This window comes from Silurus aristotelis, assembly GCF_946808225.1.
Source record: "Silurus aristotelis genome assembly, chromosome: 13".
Lineage (NCBI taxonomy): Eukaryota > Metazoa > Chordata > Actinopteri > Siluriformes > Siluridae > Silurus > Silurus aristotelis.
The window spans coordinates 10,576,554-10,602,032 of NC_139586.1; the positions used below are offsets into that span (position 1 = coordinate 10,576,554).

Consider the following 25,479-nt stretch of genomic DNA (forward strand, 5'->3'; position numbering starts at 1 on the left):
AGTTAACCCTTGCGTAATTGACAGGTTTTATTTTTAATCATAATTGTTTTGCTTTATATGCTTTATGATTATATATGATTATAAAACAGAAAGAGAGAAAGAAATACACAGCTTGCCACTGGAACAGTGCCCTTAAAAGGACATCTTTGTACCTTATTTACCCTAAAAATGTATAGTTGTACATTAAGGTACACATTGGTACTATAAGGTAGTAATGTGTACCTTTTTAAGTATAAAGTACAATAATTTGCTTATAATGGTACTAAGAGTATATTTTTTACATATTTCAAATTGTATTTTGTGTATGCACAGTACATGGCACACAGTAATGGAGACTTGCACATTCAAATAATACTTCATTTTGTTCTATTCTACAGTCCATGTTTCAGGAATAAAACAAGTCATTCAAAACAAACTATTGAAAGAAAATATGTATTGAACTCAACTAACAAACATGTCAAGACCCGATATCAATTATACAATGAGATGAAATAAACATTTAGTGTCACTTCTTTTAAGCTTCCTGGCTGGTTTGTTTAAAAGTAGTAGCTTTTTACGCAGTGTTAAAGCGAACATATATCTCAATATATAAAGCTTCTTAAAACTGCCAAAACGTAAAATGAGTGCAATAATGAAAGAGCACCCCATAAAATAAAGATTGTTCCTATCAGCACACTGTAACGTTCCCCCTGTCATCTACCCTCATTCACCGGACTACATTACCCATCATCCTTTGCACCCCGTCATCCACCATGTTTGTTTCCCGTCTTCACCTGTCTGTTCACCCGGACTCTATTTATACTCATCACCACTGTCTTCACTCACAGTGTCGGTTAACGTCTTTACTACGTTGTATGTATGTGTGATTTACCTGCTCCTTATTATTAAAATCACATCTTTAATGTTACTATTCGTGTCCTCGTCTCTCCGTGTACATACTGTGACACATGCTTGATATTATGTAGATTAGCAGAGATTTTTACATGCTGTAAAATCTCATTTTAACATTATCTTTATTCTTATTGGAAGGGTTTTAATAACACACTTGGTAAAACAAAAGACGTAATAAAATAATTTAAGGAAAACATTGTGCAACACAATTCGGATGCCATATGCAACTTACACTGCGTGACTTTTTTGTAAAAGAAAAAAGGGTTGGTTTTTTTTTGCCGCTTTGAGCTCATCGTAACCGAATGTTGGATCGCGCGCGGGACCGCGGATGCGACTCGAGCTACAGTACTGTTGCGCGTGATGATGACGTGACAAGCGAGTGACTGATTGCCATGGATACGTGAACGTCATGTATAGACTATCTTGTCTCTTTGGATTTTAAATCACTCTGCATTTGTGTACATTGCTCCATTCAAACCTCAACATGTCGTGAACACTCCACTAAAAAGTGAGGGGGACGAATTTACTTTTTATAAAAAAAAAGTGCGGGGGACATAATCTACGCCCCTGTATCTGACTGACTGACTGACTGACTGACTGACTGACTATCTATCTATCTATCTATCTATCTATCTATCTATCTATCTATCTATCTATCTATCTATCTATCCATCCGTCTATCTATCTATCTATCTATCTATCTATCTATCTATCTATCTATCTATCTATCTATCTATCTATCTATCTATTTATTTATTTATTTATTTAACCATCTTACCATCCACTTCTCTTTTCTCTCACTCACTCTCTCCCTCCCTCTCTCTCCACCCCTCCCACTCGTTCTCTCCCTCCTCCTCCCTGCGCTACGAGGTTGGAGCTCCACGTATGAAGCTCTTCTCTCGGCAGTGAACAGGAGCCGCGGCGCGACACTCGGGGATAAAGATGGCGGCAGTGGAGCGGCCGCCTGCGAGGGAGGCGGTGCGGATCGCGCTGCTGTGTATATCCTGGTACACTGTGAGCTCCGGCGGCAACGTCATCAACAAAATCATCCTGAACAAATTCCCGTATCCGGTCACCGTCTCGCTTTTCCACATCTTCTCCATCGTGCTGTTTCTGCCGCCGCTGCTGCGCGCCTGGGGCGTCCCGAAGTCTGAATTACCGGCCACCTACTACCGCTGGTACATTCTTCCTCTGGCGTTCGGCAAATATTTCGCCTCCGTGTCGGCTCACTTCAGCATATGGAAGGTGCCTGTGTCCTACGCGCACACGGGTAAAGTATACGCGTCATTTTCACCCTTTTACCTCCATATTTATATTGATAGTGATATTTATATGGAGTCTGATGTGGAGTCTGCTGGCTAAGTTAGTTAGCATGAAGCAATCGTGACGTCAACAGGAGGCTGGTAGCTGTTCATTAAATCCAGGAGTCCACCCACTTTCACTGTAACTCCTCTATCAGGCATGGAGTTTTATTATTATTATTATTATTATTAATTTTATTATTAGTAGTAGTATGTTTGGAGATAAACAGCTGTCAGGACACAAACCAGCGCGTACGAGCTAAACATGGAGAAAAAAGTCCTGATTTCCGGTTCTGCTACGTAGTTCAGAAGTCGGGGTCTGATCCTTTTTTAATAATTTAATAAAGATCCGTCATAATATTTCGCTTGTTTTCAACACTATGCACCACCTCACGTGTAGAAAGGGGTTTAAAAATTAAATCCCATATTACACATGTTAAAGAAGCTGAAGGTTTGTATTTCCAGACTTCTGAAAGCAGCAAGAAACAATAACAAATGAATAAAAATCAGTATTTGATTGACAGGTGATTATTTTAAGTCTGTTGGTGATGTGGATCAGATCATGCTTTGAGTTCTGCTTCTGTATCTGTTCCTTCCACAGTGAAAGCCACTATGCCTATATGGGTCGTGCTGTTGTCACGGATCATCATGAAGGAGAAGCAAACCACAAAGGCAAGATTTCAAAAAATAGATATAATCGATATTTAAAGCGTTTTCGACGCTCGCTTTACATGTCGTTCTTCGGAATTTCCTTCGAATCTGAGCGATGGTGGTTAAAGCAAAGTTTGGGTGAAGTGAAGTTTACGCCCTGTTGGTCTTCTTTTTCCCGCAGGTCTACGTCTCCCTCATTCCCATCATAAGTGGCGTCCTGTTGGCTACAGTGACTGAGCTGTCATTCGATCTGTCGGGGTTAATCAGTGCTCTGGCAGCAACGCTTTGCTTCTCTTTACAAAACATATTCTCCAAAAAGGTACTCGTGTTTTTTTTCTTCCCTTTCAGAAAACCTGGATTATCAGTCAGTGTCGGTTCCAGTTTGTTCACATAGATTTGTTTGTCCTTTTTTTTCTGCACTTGTCTCGCAATGCATGATTAACTGTTTGTAGTGCATTCGGTTTATGTAGCGCTATGAATAAATACACGATGCATGATTTATTTAAGACACAAGCAATCGCCATTATCATGCCAGGAATAATGTATGCTAGTGAATATGTATGATGTACCTGTCAGTTATGATCTTGATTGAAAGTTGCTCCACAGTCTGTGCTGTATAAATCTGTGTTTGTGTGCACGTCTTAGGTTTTGCGTGACACAAGGATCCACCACCTGCATCTGCTCAACACTCTTGGCTTCAATGCAGTTTTGTTCATGCTGCCCACGTGGATTTTAGTTGATCTGTCTTCTTTTCTGGTCGATGGAGACTTTGTAAGTAAAGGAGGTTATAGAGCTGCTTGTGACATTTGATCTCTATAATGAATCGCGCATTAAAAACAGTTGTTGACTGACCCCTAAGTTACCCAATAAGAGTTTCCTGTAACAGTCAAGGAATTTCCCCCCAAAACCCATTAAATAATTTCATTCTCCTTAAATACATTTGTTTCAAGACTTGTACAAGGCACCATCAATTCACATTTGTGTCAATGCAGCCCTAAATACAATATTAAACATTGAACACGATATTAAAAAAAAAAAAAGGAAAGAGAAGTAATAATGAGGCATAAGAAAGTTATAATTATGTACAAGTGTATGCAAAAGTATGTGTATAGACACTATATTTCTGTAGTATTGGGTCACCTGATCATAAGTATGGTATTCGATTCTTGGGCATTGCATTCCACATTTAGTCCCAATTTGCTCTTATAATTCCCTCCACTCTTCTGGGAAGCTGTTCCACTAGATTTTGAAGTGTGCTTATGGATATTTGTGTTCATCAGCCACAAGGGTATTATGAAAGGCAGGTACTGGTGTAGGTGAGGTGAGGAGGCCTGGGGTGCAGTCAGCGTTCCAATTCATGCCAGAGGTTCAGTCCGTAGCAATGAGATCCGAGTTCTATAGCAGGCCACTCAAGATCGTCTTCTCCAAAGCATGTAAACCAGATCTTCATGGAGAGAACTTTGTGCACAGGGGCATCGCCATGCTGGAACAGCTTTGGGTTTCCAAACTCAAGTGAATGCAACATTTTATTATACCGCATATAAAGAGGTCCTGTACAATTAAGTGTTTCCAGATTTATGGTAACAGTTTAGAAAAGAACCACATATAGCAGGAAAGGTCTGGTGACCAAATACTTATGTATGTGTGTATATATAAAAATGTCAGGTATTTTTTTTATAAAAAAATGGTGTGCAAAAAATATGCAAAGATACGTAGTGTGCAAGTAAGGTGCAATAGTACTGAGTGCAGTCGTATTAAGAGTTGTGAGAATGAAGAATTGTGCAGTCCCAGTGAGTTCAACAGTGCAAATATTTCTGAAATGTATGAGTCAGTTGGCAGTTGTGGTTTGCAGTGAGACTGTACTACAGTTCATTTATTCTGAGAGCCTGAGGGTAAAAACTATTCTTCAGCCTGATGGTTCTGGAATGAATACTCCAGTATCACCTGCCTGATGGCAGATTGTTGAACTCTCTGTAGGGCCTTGTGATCTAGTATTGTGCAGCTGCTATACCACTCAAGACCACTTTAGGTCTTAAAGGTTACCAAGACTATATTAGAGCTGCTGTTGTAGAAAATCTGTTCTGACCAATTAGATTAAAGGATTCCAGAGTCTTGTGGTATAAATATTACTGTTACTATCGTTATTTTCATAATAGCAGTGAACTTTGGTCAGGGGGAAAACAAAAAACTCAAAACAGCCCCAATGTAGACCTGCTCCTTTGAAATAGACAAACCATCAACATGCACTGAGGGAAGAAAAATATTACAGTATAATATACAATAATATTTGATACACAATGCAATATTTTATATTATCACTATATTTGGTGTTATTTCAACTAATTCCTGCTCTTTTCTCCATCTCTTTCTCTTTTTTAATTTTTATTCACAGTCAGAGGTTTCCAGCTGGACTGAAACGTTGGTGCTGCTCATTATCAGTGGCTTCTGCAACTTTGCACAGAACATGATTGCGTTTAGCGTTTTAAACATAGTCAGTCCTCTCAGCTACGCGGTTGCTAATGCTACGAAGAGGATCATGGTGATCAGTATATCCTTACTATTACTGAGAAACCCTGTTAGCCTGTCCAACATTATGGGGATGATGACTGCCATCCTGGGTGTCTTCCTGTACAACAAGGTAAAATTCTCAGGCTTTCCTACATTAACAGTGGTTTGAAATTCTGTATTGTTACAACTTGGAATGGAAATAGACTTCAGTGGAATTTATACTGTTTCGTACTTTCCAAGTCAGTAAGCTTGTGGTCATTGTTCTGTTGAAAGATGAGCCTCAGCTCCAGAAAAAGACAAAACAAAGCCTTTGTCTTGCAGGTTTCACAGAGCAGGTTTATTTCCTCCTTTGCATATCCCAGGTGTTAGAAACCTGGGCTCAGAGCACATGGTCTACTAGAGCAGAGATGGTTAAGAGTCTTGAGGGCCCAACATTAGCATAATGATAGTGCTGGGGTTTGAACCCATGAAGTATTAGTCTCTTTCTGTTTTACCCTGAACCCTGACTAGTTTCACAGTCCCTGCTGATAAAAAGCATTTCCACAACATGGTGCCGCCACCACCACCGTGCTTCAGAGTGATGAGTAATTCTGGGTTTCTCACCAAGCACTTATTTCCATTAAAGTTTTTATCTCATTAGACCAGAGCAATATTTTCCACATATTTGCTGGGTGTCAAAAAATTATTTTAATGTGTATTTCTTTTTTCTTTCTCTCTCTTTGTGGTGTGTCTGGGCAAAGAGTTTTCCTGTGGCTACATCTTCCATTTGACCTACAAGACTCTTCACCACTCTTCTGTAGTTTCCCTTGACCCTCCTTTTTCTGATTATTGATGACCTTTGAGCAGTGTCATAGTAGTGCCACATTTGTTTTTTTGTGGCGGTCCTTATGATCGAATGATATTTAATACGTTTCTAATACGTTGTCCTGAAAGTATTTGAAAAGTTCCTTTAAGAATCTGTTTGTTTAAGTTCGTTATCTAACGTTATCTCCGGGCATTCGTGTGAACAGGTGTATTTATATTGAGGTCATGTGGAACTTGAGTTGCTCCCTGTTTGACTACATTCAAATAAGGTGACATCTAATAGCAGCAAGTGGGACAGGAATTAACTTTTAAGTTGTTGTTTTTTTTTTGCAGTTTTCCAAATTGCAGGATGTCCGAATACCCAGGAACCAATGTACAGATATTTCAATATGAAAACAACGAGCAAAAACATGACGTAGTGCAGCTGAGCAAATGTGTACCAGGGTGAACATGTAGTATGTTGTAAATAATAAAAGAATCGATTTGAGATTGTTGATGTATATTAAAGGGAGGGAGGTTAATACTTATGAAAGGCACTGTTCCACTTTCATTTCCTTTACCTTTAATTTCCACATCCTAAAGTTTTTCCATATGCTGCAAATATTTTTTTCGAATAAGATTTTGTTACCTGAAGGAAGTAAATGACTCCTCGAGTATCTCCCCTCTGTAAGGGATGATCTCAATGATATTTTTCTTTCTGTTATTTCGGCAGGCGAAATACGACGCGAACCAAGAGGCGAAGAAGAAATTGCTGCCGGTCTCTTCACAGGATATGATTTCATTCGACAAGCCCCAGTCTAATGGCTCAGTGCCCTCGAAACAAGGTTCGGAATATCAGTACAGCCGGACCAACATGCACAGCGACCACTTTCAGTACAGCAGGCAGGCCTACACAACGAACTATGCCTCCAACCAATATGTCGTCTAACGGAAAAACTGTTAAACCTCAACAGGACACTGTATGTCATGTGGAACTCGCTTTTTCTGTGCCAGACACTCCTATTTATTTCACTCGTTTTGGGTTATTTTTTTCAGTAGTTTACATAAGTTCTCAGTAATTGAGGGTGCAAATCAGACTTTTAGCCTTAGGTGGAATTCATTTATAGGCTAAAAATAATAATGTTCACTATTATATTACTGTGTATAAATTCAAGGTGTTACGGTTGCAGTCATTATCGTTCAAAACAAGAGAAGGTCTCGGGCATCGGAACTGCTTGACACTGGGACGACACGCGTTCTCGTTGTCCATTAAAGACAAAATCGTGAAAGAATTGCTTCTACTTGTAAATATTTTCACGTATTACATTTTTGTAGAAGTTTCCGAGTGATGCATATCATGTTTTTTTTTTTTTTTTTTTTAATGTGTATCGCCTGTTAAAGGCCACGCTCTTGTTCTATTCGGTACTTTTTCGGTCATCAGTGTTTTCGCGTGCCAGTTCTTATCATCATACGGACCCATAGTAATTAGGTTTATTTGTGTTTATTATTCAGAATCAAGTGAGTTATTTTTTTTTAAGGTGGGTTGAACTTTGTAATGTAATGCTGGTTGAAATTAAGTTGCATAGGTGCACTTGTTTGGTAGAATGCTGCAATGCAATTTTACAATCCTCACAGTTTGATATCAGTCAGTACTATTTTTTAGGAAAGTGCAAATTATACGTCATTGGGTCTGATCCACAAGTGACCCGATCAACTTGTTCTGAGCATCAAGGGTTTGTTTTGGGTTTCTTCGCATGCTCAAACCACAAGGAATGTTTTTCAGTTGTACTTTTCTGCTTTGGGAACCTCTCATAACACGATCAACACGAGCCATTCTAAAGACGTTATTGATTAAGATGTATAAGGCGTCGATGAATGTTTTCCGCTCCGACATGATTTCGTAAAGTCAGTTGCTTTACATTTGAAGTGGATTTTGTTTAAATTCATATAGTAGCATATAGAACATTCATTGGGTAGGGAAATACGTATTTTGTATTTGTTTTTTGTTTTGTTTTTTCCAAAAACTGCTGGCAAAATCTACTGTTTTGATCAATCGCTTGCCTCAGCCTGCTATCTACTGTTTTTGTCAATACTATAGCCTTGAAATGCAAGGTGTGAAGCATAAACTAAAGTCTACCAGCTTGTTCATTTTGCCAGAATGTTTCATTTGCAGCTAGAATTTTGTTGATGTTTGCACAGTTATTCAGTGTTTGTTTGTATTGTCTCTTCTCTCTAAAGCTTTCAGAATTCCTCCGCTCGTGTTTTGCAGATGTATATTTTTTATCATCATGCAAAAAAGGATCCATTGATTTAAAGAAAAGAAAAAAAGAAATAGTAATAAATGTCTGACTGCCGGGAAGTTAGACACAGTTTTAATAAAGAGCATGTAAATTCCTCTCTGCAGCTTAAGAGTAACATGTCAATGTGATTTTCTTTTTGTATGCAAGTATAGAGGTTTTTGTAATTATTTTTTAACGCTGTCCAAACTGAATTCGAAGCTGCAAGATTTTAGCCGTTTTAAAGGTCTGTGCAACTGATGATCGAACGCTTCATAAAACACGTCTGATTGTGGGAATCGATTGTTCTTTGGAAACCGCTTAGTATGAATGAATGAATTAAAGGTTGTGAGAGAACAAGATTATTCATTTGTCTTTTTTGAGTCCTTATAGGTTTTTTTAATCACTTTTGTTGCACGTGCTTTGTATCTTAAAGGAGCTGTGTATATTAAAGAACATCGCGATTGTAATAAGGGTTTTCATTTAAATATATAACGAATTAACAGGTGCAATAATGCATTATAGTAAAAATCATAAACATTTTCTGCTAATCTGGTTGGTCTCTTGGTTTGTTGTAATGTTATCTGTGCAGGTTGGTTTTTTTTATTAACGTTAATGTACTGAATATTTGTGTTTTAATGATTTAAGGATAGAAAAAAGAGGAAAGGCCGGTTTATAAGTGGGATAAATTATAACAGGAGATACTAAAGAATATTCTACACGATCAAATGTAACAATGAACGGCCTAAAGTATAAGGGTTTGGATTTTTACATTGGAAAATAGTAAATGTTGGCAAAAGCTCATGGAAGGTTATAAAACATTGGAACTGGTGTTTTAAATATGTTTTTATTATTATTATTATTATTATAACTACACATAAAAATGGTCATTGTGGTTTTGGAGTTTAATCCACATTCTCTTGTGAACCATCAAGTTCCCTTTTATTGGCCACATGTTTGTAGACTATTGTTAGATCACCATTTAGGCTGATTTTGTCACACAGACCTGGCAACATAGAGAGAGATCTTGTTAGACATAAACCATATATTTAATATTCTTTCCCACATCCACATCTTTGAATGTGTATGTCATAGGTATTGTTAAAATAATGTCCAATGAAAAGGACATTTTTATGGCAAAAGTTTGTGGTCACCTGACCATTATGCCCCCTATCTGTCCTAAAAGATCATTCTACAAACATTGAGCATTAAAAATGGACGCATTATAACCACCAATTTTCACAGAAGGCTCTCCACTAGAGGTTGAAACATGGCTGTGTGGATTTTGAGATTTAAGAGCATTAATGAGATCAGACACTGATGTGAAGGGAGGGGAACTGGGGTGCAGTGAGCATTTCAGTTCATCCCAAACGTGTTCAGTAGATTTGAGGTCAGGGATCGGTGCAGGACCCTTGAGTCCTTCTAATCGAACTTTGGTGAACCATATCTTCTTGGAGCTTGCTTTGTGTACAGGTGCACTGTCGTGCTGGAACGGGTTTTGGCCCCTAGTTCCATTGAAGGGAGTTATGTGATATAATAGACATGTAAAATACACAAACACACACACTCTCAATAAAGTATTCAAATGAGAGTGGAAGGGAAAAGTGTATTGTCATCAAGAAAGAATATTGTACTTTTATTATTGTCTATCTGTAATGGATATTTATTTTCTATATCTTCTATAATAGCTATTATAATTTGACTTTTAATTGTTTGATTTCACCACTAAAATGGGATCCTCATGTTAATGCCGTAACAGTGTAAGAACATCTATGTTCCCATGTAAGTGTAATGATTTACACTAAATATTAATTTACTGTTTATTACTCTACACATTTATTTGCCTTTTCAGTATTGCTTTAGTTAATAAATTTATTAAAATCCATTAAAACAACTCAGGATTTTATTTTATTGTTCAGCACATAATGGACATTATCATAATGGAAATAGGATTTTTGCTTTCAGATGCTTTATTAGATGTTTTAGTTTTTACATTATAGATTTTCTGGTTATTTTCTGTTAATTAACACAGTATTTGTTGCTTTTTTTTTTCCTTTGGTAGACAACAGCCATGAGAATGCAATTTTGAACATGAAAATGTTGGGATCCACTAATAATGTGGGCTGCTTTTGAATTTTTTTTCAGCAGGGAAATGGAAAGAGGAAAATAGTTTTTAGAAAGCTCAATTTTTTTCCTTTTATTATTTAATGCCCAATATTACAGCTGATATGAGAGGAGCTGTGAAAATTATCTTATAGGAGCTGCTGGGAAAATAGCTTGTGACCTTGATGCTTAGACAGTAAGATACACAAGAGCAGAGATTGGGGGAGTTTGGGTAATAAAACTGTCCTGTCACATCTTGTGCATGTATTCAAGAAGCTTCACTGAAGTATTTATCCTCTGCCAGTGTGTCATTATTTTTACAGTCTGCAATATAGTAAGGCACATATACTGTCTAAGGCAAGTATAATGGAGTGTGAGGGTTTTATCATAATATCTCATAATAGTCTCTTTGTAGTTTGTAAATAACTAGTAAAATATCTAATACTAATGAATTACATACTTTTATGTATATTACTCATTTGTAATATACTCCCTGGTTCTAATCATGAGGATCATCTGCATGTTTTTCCTTCTTATTTATATTAAAGGTAGTGTAATTCATTTTTTGTATGGCAGAGGGAGACCAAAACCTGCACAATCCTTCTGCTTCTGCTGTCATGTAAAGGGAATTTGAAAGTGCAGGCCATCTGAAGCCAGTCTTGTCTTTGCTCGAGAGTACTGATGTACTCGTATTGATTGATTAGATTTATATTGATATATAGGTTTCCAATTTCTTTCCACAGCCGATAAAACAACAGATTCCTGCTGAGTAAATAAAGGTTGAAAAGCTGGTAGACCATCATTACCTGCTGGTAGTGCTAGAAAAAAAATCAATCAATTACCATGTTATTATTATCATGTATTAACCGGTTCCATTGTGTGGTGGTCATCACGTGCGCTTTATATGTTGAAGGTTCAGGGTTCAACCCTCAGTGAAACCAAATGTTCGGAGTATTTCTGAGGAAATATGAGGTGATTAGGACATCTCAGGTACAGTATGCTTGAAAAAAGCTGGAAACTACCATATCAGTCAGATATGATGTTTGACCAGTTTGAGCAGTCACACCAAGCTGAGATTTCACTTTTAGGGTGTATACAAAAGGAAAAACATAAAAGAAAATGCTGTTTGTGAATTGATTTCATGGATGTCTCATGGTTGTGTAATGACAAGGGAATTCTGAATCCTGAAAAAACTAGCATTCTGTGAAGACCGAAAGGGTTTATAGATATACAAAGTCGGGTTGTGCAGGAGCGAACTGAAGACACTATATCAAATCATTATTACGGTCCGAAACCAAAGTGACCATAATACTGTAAAGTTTTCCTATCTAGTAGGTTCACCAAAATGAAGCAGGGTACATTATCTTGGTACCAAAATCGCTTCCTGTTTTAAAGCCCACATCATGTGACCCTGCAGAACAGTCAAATGTCCATTATATGCCAACATTTGTTCATTACTTCTAACAAACCTGAAATAAGAATGCAAATGTGTGACGGCAACTAGGATAAGAGCTAGAGATTTCACTTTTAGACTTTTTTCAGGAATGATATTAATGAAAGCGTCTATACAAAACAGAACATAAAAGAAAAAGCTGCTTATGAATTGATTTCATGGATGTCTCATGGTTGTGTAATGACAAGAGAATCTGACAGTTTGAGTACAACTTAAAAATAATAAAAAATGGGCTCAGCATGCTGACATGAGTGACTGATAAGAATCCACACATTCTCTGCGTTTCTTTACTATGAGCAACATGTTCTTAATTTTTCATTTTTACACAACTGGATGCTTCTTTGTAACATTTTACATTTTATAGCTCAGGATGTTTGCACTGAGGGCAATATTTAAGTAGGGTAATCATTTTACACAGAAACAAACACACACACACACACACACACACACGCGTCTCTCCGTGTGTGTGTGTGTGTGTGTGTGTGTGACTCACTTCAGCTTATTGAGGCTAGCTAAACCGCAGAGCTTTTGAGAGCTCAACGCGCTGTTCCAAACCAGCTTTATTTCAGCATTTGTTTCTATTTTTCCTTCCTGCTTGATATTAATATCCTGATGTCGGGTTCGTTTCACGGCTTCCTGTCATTTTCCTGAGTTACAGAGAAAAAAAAGGAAACCAATAAAGCCAATTTTTTTTCAGTCTAAACCAAGTCTCTGACCTGCAGTAGGTGAAGTTTAGCTCAGGTCGAAACAAGAAATGTCATGAAGTCTCTACGGAAATAAAACTCCACACTGACAAAACATGGTAAGAAGAAAATAATTAATTTCGATAATTGTATGTTTTATGATGATGATGATGGTGATGATGATGATGAATATAATAATAATAATAATAATAATATTATAATATTATTATTATTATTATTATTATTATTATTATTATTATTATTATTATTATTATTGTTGTTGTTGTTGTTGTTGTTGTTGTATCGTCTACAGGAGTAAAAAAAAATGGACCATAGAAACATATAAGCCAATATACAATATGTTTGGCTTTCCTTTTTGATTATTATTTTTTTAACTGTTTGTTAACTTAAAAGTGTTATATGTATTTTTACTTAAAAAAAGAGTATTTCAATGATTTAAAGTCAGTATACCATTGCCAACTGATACAAGTACCAATTCCTCTATTTCATAAAAAAATATACTAGGAAGTCAAAGCAGCTGGATTTGTATTATAGTTCCGTCTGTCATTGTGTCATTCAGTGTTCGTTTACTTCTGTATTCAAACTGATTTTCAGTCACTGTGGGAAAGAAAAATATAACTGAATATGTTAAGGCTGTGTTTAATACAGAGGTGGACGTAACAGAAACATTACTATTTATAAAAAAAAGGTTCAGAATGCTTTCAAACACGAAATTATTTAATAAAAAACCTGAGGAATATGGTAAAAAAAAATCTAAATAAAGGAGCCTAGGACTTAATACTCAACGATGAAAATCACAAGAGCAGACATTGGCGTACACCATTGAGTTGAGTTTATTGTAAATCCTGAATTCTCGGTTCACTGGCGTTCTGTGGAGATTGAAAGGGTTTGTGGATATACAAAGTCGGGGTGTGCAGGAGCAAACGGAAGATACCGTATTCAAAAAATAAGGTTCGAAACCAAACTGACCATAATACTATAAAGTTTTCCTATGGAGTAGGTTTACCAAAATGAAGCAGGGAACATTATCTTGGTACCAAAATTGCTTGCCTGTTTTAAAGGACATCATGTAACCCTGAAGAACAGTCAAATGTCCATTATATGAAAAAATTATTTAATTATATGTAAAATTCTTAAAATAAGAATGCAAAACAAATGTGTAATGGCAACTAGCATTAGAGCTTTCTCTCTCTTTCTCTCTCTCTCTCTCTCTCTCTCTCTCTCTCTCTCTCTCTCTCTATATATATATATATATATATATATATATATATATATATATATATATATATATATATATATATATATATATGTTTGGCAACACAGGATATAAAAATTCACCTATTTAGATATGAATCTTTTGAGTACAACTGTGTGCGTTTCTACTTAACATACAATGCATAAATTATACTTTGAATGTCTGGCATAAGGATGTGTTTTAAAAGGCATTGTAATGCAGGAAAAAAGGCTTTTGCCATTTCCTTTGTTTCTTTTTCTTACAAAGAGTCTCTGTAGCAAGGCATGCTGCTGATTGGTTTAACTCTGACTCCCACTTCTATGGCGAATGTTGCAGAAAGATGCATGCACTACTGTAGTTGTAAAGGTGTGTGGTTGGAGGAACTTCCTGTGTCTCGCTATTGTTCTGAACCCACTTTTACCTTCTTTATCAACACCAGGCTGTGAAAGAGTACAAACATTTTTGACATTTGACAAGCAGAAAAGAAATCTCCCACTTAAAACTCAAATGTTCGGTTTCGTTTATTGTATATGGTTGTCAGGAAAAGTCCCTATGTCATCGACCACAACTCATGCTTCAAGGGTAGATTCTCCTGAAATAAAAGAGACTTAGAAATTTTATTTTATTTTTTTGGCTGAAATTGTTTCATTTATGTTTAGGGAATGTGATTATATTAAAGATTGTAATATTTATAACTAACTGCAATGAATGACTTGTAGTTACAAGTGAAACACTGGGCCATGGTTTCCAGGTTTTGGTTCCTAATCCTGTTCCTGGAACTTCCCTGTAGCAAACCGACTAATTCACAATACCTTATATGTGTGTGTAATTTTCTAAAACAGTAAAACACAAGATGTGCTATCAAGATTTGGTAATAAGTAAAAAGTAATTAACCAAGTGATCGAATTTATTTAGTTTCATTGCACAGTACAGCGATTCTGGGTTCTGGTGCATTTTAACCACCTGCTCACATGTTAATCCAGGAATAGAAAACCTGATAAGCGTAAGCTTTGCATGTACAGTTTTAAAACCTACTATCAAGCTACACAATAACAATTTTGACTAGGGTGCAGTGGACACAATGATGTAGAGTCTACAAGGGTTAAACACTTCATCTAGTTTCAAATAAGTTAGTTTGCTCTAGTTTGCTCTGTTTCTCTTAACACTGCCCCATCACCACTCTCAGACTGGTATGATCATGTCTACGCAGAATCATACAGTTTGCTGTTGAAAAGGTAGTGAAAGTCAAAGACACTTTCTATATCACATTTAGAAATAGTGCCTCTAGAAAGTTTCATCCCCTGTGATGATTTCTTCTTTTGCTATATTGCATTTGACATTTATTTAATACGTGTAAATGTTTACATAATCATTAAATAAAAGAAATAATCCAAATTAATGCATAGGTGTTCAACCATTTTCTTTTTAACCATCATAATAAGGATAAGTAGGTTCCTTTTTTGAAAAATGTGTTAAACACTGGTACAGCTGTGATGATAAAACTGGGAGGCATTTTTGCTACAATGGCAAATCAAATCAGAGAGATCAGGATACAGTTTTTTAAGATGAAGAACATTATAGAAACACTGGCAAAGTGTTAAACCCTTTTAAGTTCTAAGGAACACTGTGAAATCCACTTATATTTCAAAACATATATGGCACAACCCAAACTCTGCAGTCTAAACTCAGTGCTTGGGCAATAGATAAAGAGGTGTCAAGGAGTCCATCTACAACAATATACCATTGAAATATATGAACTTCACCACTGTCTTCACTGTCTATGTGAGAATGACCAGAAGGAAGGCACTACCGAAATGGTCTATTAGAAAATCTGAGCGCTATTGGGAAATTATTTTGTGGTCTGGTAAATACAAACCATATACAGACCAACACCCAGATAACATCATAGTGTATGGTCAAGTATGTTCTGAGTTGCTGTTCAGAAGGAGGAACTGGGCAGCTTGTTGCCATCACAGGATTAAATGAATGAAGTAAAATACTGGATAAGCAAGTTATTGTGGAGACTCTGTTCCAGTAAACCAGACATCTGCATTTAGAATAAAAATATATGTTCCATCAGAACAATGATGACCCTCAAACACAGGGTAAAAAGTGAAATAGAATTATTCGGGGGAGAAAAAGGTGGTTTGTGTTTAGAAGTGGTCCAAGTCCAAGCACAGACTGAAATCCAATTGAAATTAGCATGACCTACAAAAATTGCTGTCCACCAACACTAACTAATTTGACTCATTTTAGTTGCAGAACATTTTCGAAATCGAAATGAGAAAAGCTCAAAGAGAGTCAAAAGGAGAGTTTGTAGACGGAGGGACTGAAAACTTATCAGTTTTACTACAATCATTTTTAATTTGAAGCAATTCTGTGAACAAGTTAATAATTTAGTTTTATTGTAGAGAAAATCTCATTCTGATACACTTAAATTGGAATTTGCATTGCATAGATGCTAGTGAAGGAGTTGAATGGTTTATTCCTCTCCCTTGCAGAATAACTTGTGGTGTGCGTTGAAACTTTTGAACTCACAACCTTTAATTAGTAGTTAATAAGTAATTCTATCACTGCCACACAAAGAGCAAAAATCTCCCAGTAATTTCACTGACAGATTGTGTGCGTTAGTTTGCAGCATGGTTCCAGCCTTGAAGGCTGCTCAGGGTTAAATATTTTGACAAAGTCTTAAACCACAAGTGTTTGGTTTCGTGTTAGTTATTATATGATAATTATTTAGCTTTTCATTCATTTTTCCTTTTGTATTAGGGGGACAATGTAGACGTCAAGGCCCTGAGGGCCAAGTTTCATGCTCAGGCAGATAGGCCCATCTCTAGTGGTGGAGCTAATGCCAGACCTCACATTGCTGGACAATTGCCAGCGCCGTTGGACAACGGACTGCCCCGACTCAAGCCGGCACCGAAGCCAGTGCTTCCAGGAAACCCCAGCACTGAATCTCCCAAGAGATTTAATCCGATTCCTCAAGGAGTGTTTCCCAAACCCCCACCATCTCACCGAATACCTAAAGAGGATCCTGTAGTGCCTGTGAATGACTTTGAGAATGCGGCGAGAGTAAAAATGACTGGGGAGCTTCTCCAGAACAGGATGCTGCAACACCTTGAGAAGAAGCCACAGTCATTTTCCAGATCAATACTGCCAAGCCAAAGGAGCATGTCAGAGGTGATTCCTCTGAGGAAACCACTTCCCAATGCTGGGCAACGGCCTACAAAGCCCAAACGACCCCCATATGTCAGCCTGGATCGTTTTTGTGCAAAGGGTCCAGTCTTTCAATCCACAGTCCCTCTTGATACTAAAACACTTGAAGGTAAGAACATTTGATTTGACCTTAAAAGGTCTTCTTTTGGCAATTACCACATTTCTGCATGTAACAACTAGATTAGTGCTCGTTTCATTTATGACAATAAAATGATAAAAACGATATTTTTTCATTATTTTTTCGTTTTTTTCTAAAACACTGACAGGTGACACAGAGTCTGTTATAGCATGTCTGTGTTTTGCTGGGTTGTTTTGTTGACATGGTTTGGGTCCGTTTATAAACTTATGCACCACACCATCATTAAAAATCTAATAGAAGCAATTAGGGCTGCAGCTATTGATTATTTTAGTAATCGAGTATTTTACTGATTAGTCCATTAATTAATCGAGTACTCAGATAAGAAGTACGTTTTCTTCATTAAAGAGCAACACTAAATATACAAGAACAAAAATAAAGCAAGTAATCTGTTTCCTTTTTTTAAAAAATTTAATTTTTATTTGTGAAATTGCTATTGGTGGAAACTAAAGCACCCTGAATCTGCAAAACGTATAAACACAGAAGGCGAGAAGGGGAATTGGTGACACAGATAGCATGCACAACCTTTGCGTGGAAAGTTTCCACTTTTCCATGTTTATAAATGGGAACCCAAAGTGTGTCAGTAATAATGGTCCGTGGGGAAACACGGTGCTCCGTGTGTAGTTAAATGGACTAAACGAAGCATCGAACCAAATAATTTGTATTCGAATTACTCGAGGAATCCTTTTAGCACTAGAGGGAATATTTTTTTAAGAAAGTATCTCCAAAACAGTTCCCGCAACCTGTAAAGCAGCACAGGTGTTTAAGGATTATTATATAATATATAATATTATGTTAAAACACCCCGTGTTTTTTATTTTTCATTTGTCAAATGTATGCATCTGACATCTGGCTAATTTAAGATTTATTTAGATTTTAGAATAATTAAGATACAAAATGTAATGTTATTTTGTTCAAAAGGAAATTCTTTCATGAAATTTATTTTTGCTTTTGCTCTTTTCACAGTAAAACAAATGCGGTGTAAAATATATTCTGTTTAATGTTGATGAGAGGGAAGACCAGCCAGTCTGGCTGCTTTGTGGGATATCAAACTGGCAGTGGCTTGTTTTCTCTTCTTAGAAAGCCGATTTTGTTTCTTGATGTGGTGACAGAGTTTACTAGTTTAAAAAAGCTAGTATTCCCATCACTAAGCAATGCTAGTAACACTAAGTGGTAACACTTTCTATCTTAATAGCTCACTTGTACCCATAACTGTCATGACAATTTGTACAAAATCAAGTGGAGTCTTTTGCACTGTTTCTAACAAAATCCAACAATTGTCATTAGAAATGTATTATTGACAGCAGCTTAAGTGAAAAGTAAATAACGAATAACTGAAAAGTCAATTACGGACATTAAACTGTTTTTTTTTTTTTTTTTTGTTTTTTGGTGTATCCTATTTTAACAGTGTGCCCTTTAGTATAGACTCCATTAGTTTGCACACAATCTTACAATTTAAGACAATACAGAGTGTCACCTGCTTCAATAGAAGAGATCAGACTAATAGAAAATCGTTTTGTAAAGATTTAAATTCATACAGTGCAGAAGTGTTAAATATTAGATATTTAACCGTATTGAACATTACTTAGCTCAACATTTAAAATGTAAAATTTTATAAAGGAAAAAAAATCTAGACCTAGTTGTGGTCTTAGACTTTTGGAACCCAGTATATTAATAAAATGCTAGTCATAATATTAGTTACTTTACATTTGTTTTGGTGGGAAAAAGACAACCTTAAATTCAAATTTAATACAATATAAATGAAACAAAATACATTGCAGTTCACTGCATTAATTAATGTGACTTGCACCGAATGATACTGTAAAGAACTAGTAGTTTACTACAACAACCAGCAGACCCTACTATATTTTACTTTAAAATGTACAAATATACTGAGATTTCAAATCAACTAGATGTACAATTTGTCAGTTTTCATTTGCATTTGGATACGATTTTCATTCATGTCTAGGTTAATTACTGAACACATCACATTTGTGCCAACATTTTATTTATGATATTTTCAGCATCGAAAAAAACCACAGATGTGACATCACTGGCACAGTAAACTTCCTTTGACCTAAAAAAAATAAGCTAGTTCTCGAATCCAATCCAACGAAACAGGATGTCCCCTTATATCATACACCTTTTCTGCTAACTGTAATTGAGGTTACACTAGCAACTGGTTATCTAAGTTAGCCTGTTTGACGTATTAAAATGTAGGCTAGCTAACCTAGCTTAGCTAAATATATAAAGCACTTAAATATTCGGTGTTTTTGACTAATTAGGTTCAGCAGCTAATTACCGGTGGTCATCTTAAAGGTTAAAGGAGAGTTCACTTAAGACCTTTTTGACTGTAACATTAGATATGGTGAAAGATTTGCAGCAAAACACACGATAACACATTTTCTACTGAACTCTTTTCCAACACCGAATATTGCTTTTTGTGTTACAATATACTGTATTGCACTGTATTGTGACATATACTTCGATTTTTAGGAGGATATTCCAGGAAACACTAGAGCAAACCAGTCAACAAAGAGTGAATTTATGCTTCTTATAATTAATAAGGACCTTCTGTGTAGTTATATATGAACAATAAATTGGTGCGGTAGCTTTGAATCTGTGTGACTTCTGACTTTTTGCAAAAAATGTTTTATATAATTTGGGAGAAATTGATGTATCGACAATCGTTTTGAGAGCTCGTTTCACAGCTTCTCTCATGCACATGTTTTTTTTTTTTTTTTGTCCACAGGCCCACCACGACCACCAACGTCAACTCTCATGTCTGCAAAACAACCCATTACACAGAGGTAAGTGCACTTTATATGTAATGTTAAATGAAATTGATTTAGCAAAATGAGGAATTTCAGCCGTGTTTTTATAATAATAATAATAATAATAATAATAATAATAATAATAATAATAATAATAATAGTATTTAATCGAAGAACTCAAGCATAATGTCATATACAGATTATTGCTTGATGATTAACATAACCGTACCTCCACCAGGATGCAGATTGCGAGTGACCTTGTTGCCCGAGTGATTCAATTTGTCGCAATTTATAAAGGAAATCATCAGTGGCGATTGAATACGTGCATTTTAGTTTCACAACAGCGTACGAATGTGTGGGTGTAAAACAATAAGTGCTGCACTGCAAATTTCCTGATAGCAGGCTGGGATTTCCTGAGAATTGTCCAAATAAAAAAAGAAAAAATGTAATTGAAATATTAGAATTGTTCTCGATTTGTAAAAAAAATAAATAAATAATAATAAAAAAAGGGACCATTGTCAAACAATGCCTCACGTTATTTTAATGTTAAAGTATTATTTCTTTGTAATTTTGTTGATTTAGAAGCATAGAGCCTGAACAGGACACGTACGATGACATCGACTTGCCTCCACCTCCACCTCCTCCTCCAAAACCTTCTTCCAGTGGTACAATCTCACGCAATCATTTCTCAGAAATGATTACACTTACAGACGTTACTTGTTTTTTTGTTTTTTAATTTAAAACTTCAAGAATTTTTTTCTTTTAGTTTTTGCTTTTTGCCATAAAATAAATAGGATTCGAAATGAATAGTGTGTTGGCAAATATTGTACAATAGCACTGCAATAGACACTTTCAAATATAAAATCCTAAATGTGTATATACGTTTTGTGATTTTACAGAATCGTGGACAAGCAGTTTCTCATCTCAGGCTGATGAGGTGTGTGTGTGGGCATGAACTGATGTGAATTGATCATAAAAAATGATTTTGTATTTTTAATAAATTAACAATTTTTTTAAACACTGTAATGGACACAGTTGCATCTCTTTAATCCTGATTGCAAAATTTTAAATATGCATTAATAATAAAAGTATATCTGCATTATATGTTTCGTGTTCATTCCTCGTTTTCTAGGATAGTGATACCAGTGAAATTTACGAACATATCGAAGAGTAAGTCTCTGTTATGTATTTATAAACTTCGTTCAAATGTCATATACCGTCCCGTATATTATATAATACATTTTTGTCAGCAACAGATTTTAAGTCTCAGATTTAAACAGCTTGTTTCGTGTGATCTCCTGTGCTGAATTGCAGGCAGGAGGAAATTACACAGAGAAGAGATTTCTCAGGCAAGAAGAAACAAAAAGAGCACAAACGACAACAAGAATTGGAAAAGCAAAAGCAGATAGAGAGGTTAAAAAAAGAAAACGAGTACCGGAAAAAATTCAAAGTGAGTCGATGTGAAAAAGTATTATTTGTTAATATTATTAACAAATAATGTTGCTAAAAATTTATTTTATATATATATATATATATATATATATATATATATATATATATATATATATATATATATATATATATAAAGATAGAAAGAAAAAGTAAGATGTATGATTTTAGTATATTAATATATTATATCATATTAATTGAAACAATTGAAATTATGTATATAATATGATGATATTTGTGTCTCAGAAGAATCCCTAACTCTTCACATTTTACTTCTCATAATTTCATGATGTAATCTGATTTGCCGGTTTATTAGGTATACCGATTAATTATTTATTAACCTGGCAAATTGGTGTAGAATAATAAAAAAAACATTCAACATGTGTTCACCTTCATGTGTCTGGTTTTGATCTTGACTGTAGCTGAAAGGAGAAGTGGAGGTGCTCCACACAGCGCGGGTGAGGGAGGACTGGCAAGGTGGGAAGAACGATCTGCGTGTGCGTCAGGGAGAGAGTGTAGACATCGTGCGTGTGAAGAACAACCCAGAGGGAAGATGGCTGGCTCGAAACATGAACGGGGAATGTAAGTTTTATTTCAGTTGCACATTTCAGCAGTGTTAAAAATAATTGCTACGTCCTAAATGCACACTATAATGAAATGTCTGTAACATGCTAACCAGTTCCATATACAGCTACGAATGAATTGTAAAGAAATTAAAAAGGATTATAATGAACGTTATTTATTGCTTTTTTTTTTGCAGATGGGTATGTCAGTAACATATGTGTAGATGTAGATTATGAAGAAATAAAGCGAAAGGCTCGCAGTTCAGCCCCTCCTCCCCTTCCTCCTCCTGTCCACGAGGACGAGGACGTGTACGACGATGTCGGCGGAGACACACTCAGCAGGTTCAAGCACAAGCATCTTTTTTTTTTTTTTTTTTTTATGCTTGTCCTGACCATGAAGTTAAAAAAGAAGGTTAATAAAACAGCAGAGATTGATGTGTATTATGTGTTTTTTTTCTTTTTCAGCAGCCTAAATGTGAGCAGTGGTAAGTGATTTAGTGTTTCCTGTATAATCAGCTTGTTTCATTTAAACAGTTTGTGTTATATCAGTTATTTATTCTCCTTTCTCAGAGGTATATGATGATGTTGATCATGTCATACCAGATGACTTCCCCCTTCCCCCGCCGGAGATTTGGTATGCACAATAAGGGAAACTATCTTCACATCATCAATTAACCTACTTTTCCTGTGCTTCTATCACATCTGTCACCGTTTAGGCCTAGAACCGCATGTGTGAACAACAGTAACCGTTTCTCTGATTACATGATGCAGTGAAGAAACTCAGCATTTTCTTAATAAACACTACCTGCGATCTATCCGTGTGCTGCCCATATCCTGGTTAAATTATAGCTGAATATCTTTTCTCCCTACTTGTTAATAACTAACTTTATGGCCATGGGTCAGAGAAAGACCCTTTGTTTCCTGTGTTGATGTTGTTATCTATGTAATATATATATATATATATATATATATATATATATATATATATATATATATATATATATATATATATATATATATATATAACATTATTTAGAAAGTAAAACAAGGAATTTGATGCACTGATGTTTGGGTTTGTTTATAATGGTTCCTCGTGAATTTTTAGCCAAGTCCCTAAAAAAAGCAAGAAGCTAGAGAAGGAGGAAAAGGAGTTCAGAAAAAAGTTTAAGGTGAGGCACTTTTTTTTCCCCTGTGGTTCAAAGAGTTCACAATTAAATCTGTTGTTTTCCTCCATGACCCTGAGCAGATCAATTTGTTAACACATGGTCATGTGGTGTGTTTGGCATTGACAGTATGAAGGTCCCATCAAAGTTCTTGTCTGCATGATGGTGGATCCAAATGCCAACATTAAGAAGGCCAGTGGGAAGGACCTGAGTGTCGTCAGAGGAGAGATTCTCGAAGTCATTCAGGAGACTAATGAGAAGAAAGTACTCTGTCGGAACGAACAAGGCAAATGTACGTGTAGTGCGCCCTCTTGTGGGAAACACTGTACTACTATAATAACCTTATGGCTTTTATAATTAACACACATATTCTACCAGAGATGGCAAAAGTACACTCAAGTAGAAGTAGAAGTGCAGATACTCATGTTCTAAAAGACTCTGGTAAAAGTAGTAGATTAAGGTTCACTCAAGTTGTGGTAAAGAAGTTTGGGCTCTGACATGTATGTAAGTAAAAAGTAGCCATTACTACTACCTGTTTTAGTGTAATGCTGGTAACTGGACCTCACATCATATTAATATATTAATACAAAAGAATTTCAAATCTTGTTATCTAATGAATGTGTCCAGGCCGCACATCCACCATATAGAACACAAGATGATGATGATCAGGTGATCAGGAAAGTCTCTGTTCTCAGTCATGTTTACATTTCTGACTTCCTCTGTCTCATCCACGTTAACCTCAAACTTCCTGTTGCCTTTTTCCCTGCTCGTTGTTATCTTCATAGGCTAGCCTACATCTGTGGTGCCATGAAATTATACACCAGTGGCCGGTTGAAAAACCTGACAATGGCAAGAAATAGGTTGATGAGCTGAAAACGGTGAATAATGCTAGGGAAATATTTTTTATCATGTCACCAAATAGATTAAAACTGAAGTAACGAGCCTGGTTTGAAAATGTAAGAAGAAGAAAGTACAGATATTTGTGTGAAAAAAAATTGAATGAATGAAAGTCAAAAAATGTCCGAAAAATAAATAGTGAAGTACTGATACCAATAAAATCTACTTAAATGCAGTAAGTATTTGCACTTCATTACTTCCCATCTCTGGTTATTACTCCATATAGTGTAGATTTACCACAGTGCTTCTTTTTTTTCTTATCTGTTTTTAGATGGATATGTTCCCAGACATTACCTCCTACATGAGTAGGTTTCATTTTATCATCAATATTATCATTATTACTGCAATAATTGACATTGTTCACTGTGTAATAATTCTAAACCAGTGGTGTTAAACAACTTCTTTTTTCGATTTCAGGGAAAATGAAATATATGATGACATTGAGAACATGACAGGTATTTACAGTCTTTTTAATGCGATGCATTATGTTTTTATTCGGTTTAACTTTATGTATGCATCCAATCTCAGTGCTTTAGCTGTGAGAACGATACACTTAATGCTTCGCTCGTGTTCCATAGTCAATATCTTAAATTTTCTCATTTCAGTGACAGATGTTTATGATAATGATGCCAGTGGACCAGCAATGCTGCGGTCTTGATGGATGTAAAACAGGACCTGATGACACCAGCATGTGCGTCTTGGGAACACAAGGACAGGACAGAGGATCAGGAGAATCATTCAAGAAAACTTGTACATTGATGAAATAAATACATGTTTACCAAGCTGTAATATTTTACATTTTTACATTTTATAGTAATACAAATTAGCAATCAATTAATACCGGTCAGCTATTACATGCAGAATGCATATATTCATATAAAGAACTTGCAAATGCCCTGTTTTTATGGAAAACATGCTATTTGTGCCTGTTACTTGGGGCCTTATAGAATGATACTTTATGGATAAGATAGCAAATGTTAATTGGTTAACACAGAACAAAAGAGTTTGACTGCTACTGTACATATACATCAGTAAAATCCAATGCAGTATTCTGAATGAAAAGTGGTCTACCTCTTTTTACTCCTTTTTTCATTACTGGAAAGTCAGGCCTTCTTTCATTAACTACCATTCGATGTGAACTATAGGTCACTTTCTGGATGGAACTGAGACAAGTCTAACTTTAGGACATTTGCAGATTTTTTTGAGGAATTTATTTATAGATCTAGCACAGTTCTGAGAAGTTTTTGATTGTAGAAAACATTATAGCATTTTGAGCGATTCGCATCCTCAATAAAGCACGATTTCAGCACTATTTGTGAGTCCATTATTCTCTGGCAGTGTTTAGTGTTATATAACTATTTCCAAAATCATTTGGTA

The 25,479-nt window shown here is 35.8% G+C and overlaps 2 protein-coding genes across 5 annotated transcripts; both read left to right on the plus strand.

Moving 5' to 3' along the window:
• Positions 1-1,489: 1,489 nt before the first annotated feature.
• On the plus strand, positions 1,490-8,769 carry slc35e1 (solute carrier family 35 member E1). Its single transcript, XM_083558598.1, has 6 exons — positions 1,490-2,161; positions 2,794-2,864; positions 3,025-3,162; positions 3,489-3,614; positions 5,236-5,481; positions 6,868-8,769. Exons 1-6 carry the CDS (start codon positions 1,834-1,836, stop codon positions 7,081-7,083), a joined length of 1,125 nt encoding a protein of 374 aa, XP_083414724.1. The 5' UTR covers positions 1,490-1,833; the 3' UTR covers positions 7,084-8,769.
• Positions 8,770-12,452: 3,683 nt separating this feature from the next.
• LOC310736294 (FYN-binding protein 1) lies at positions 12,453-25,414 on the plus strand. Of its 4 annotated transcripts, none has more exons than XM_083559711.1 (16): positions 12,453-12,768; positions 16,674-17,229; positions 20,009-20,066; positions 20,613-20,695; positions 20,930-20,967; positions 21,163-21,200; positions 21,345-21,480; positions 21,902-22,061; positions 22,240-22,384; positions 22,508-22,527; positions 22,613-22,676; positions 23,148-23,211; positions 23,335-23,497; positions 24,374-24,407; positions 24,520-24,557; positions 24,714-25,414. In XM_083559711.1, exons 1-16 carry the CDS (start codon positions 12,766-12,768, stop codon positions 24,758-24,760), a joined length of 1,647 nt encoding a protein of 548 aa, XP_083415837.1. In that variant the 5' UTR covers positions 12,453-12,765; the 3' UTR covers positions 24,761-25,414. The 4 variants fall into 4 exon arrangements, with proteins under 4 accessions (XP_083415837.1, XP_083415835.1, XP_083415838.1 ...); XM_083559709.1 differs by having other exon boundaries at positions 12,458-12,768; positions 24,708-24,870; XM_083559712.1 differs by having other exon boundaries at positions 12,473-12,768; positions 22,511-22,527.
• Positions 25,415-25,479: the final 65 nt, after the last annotated feature.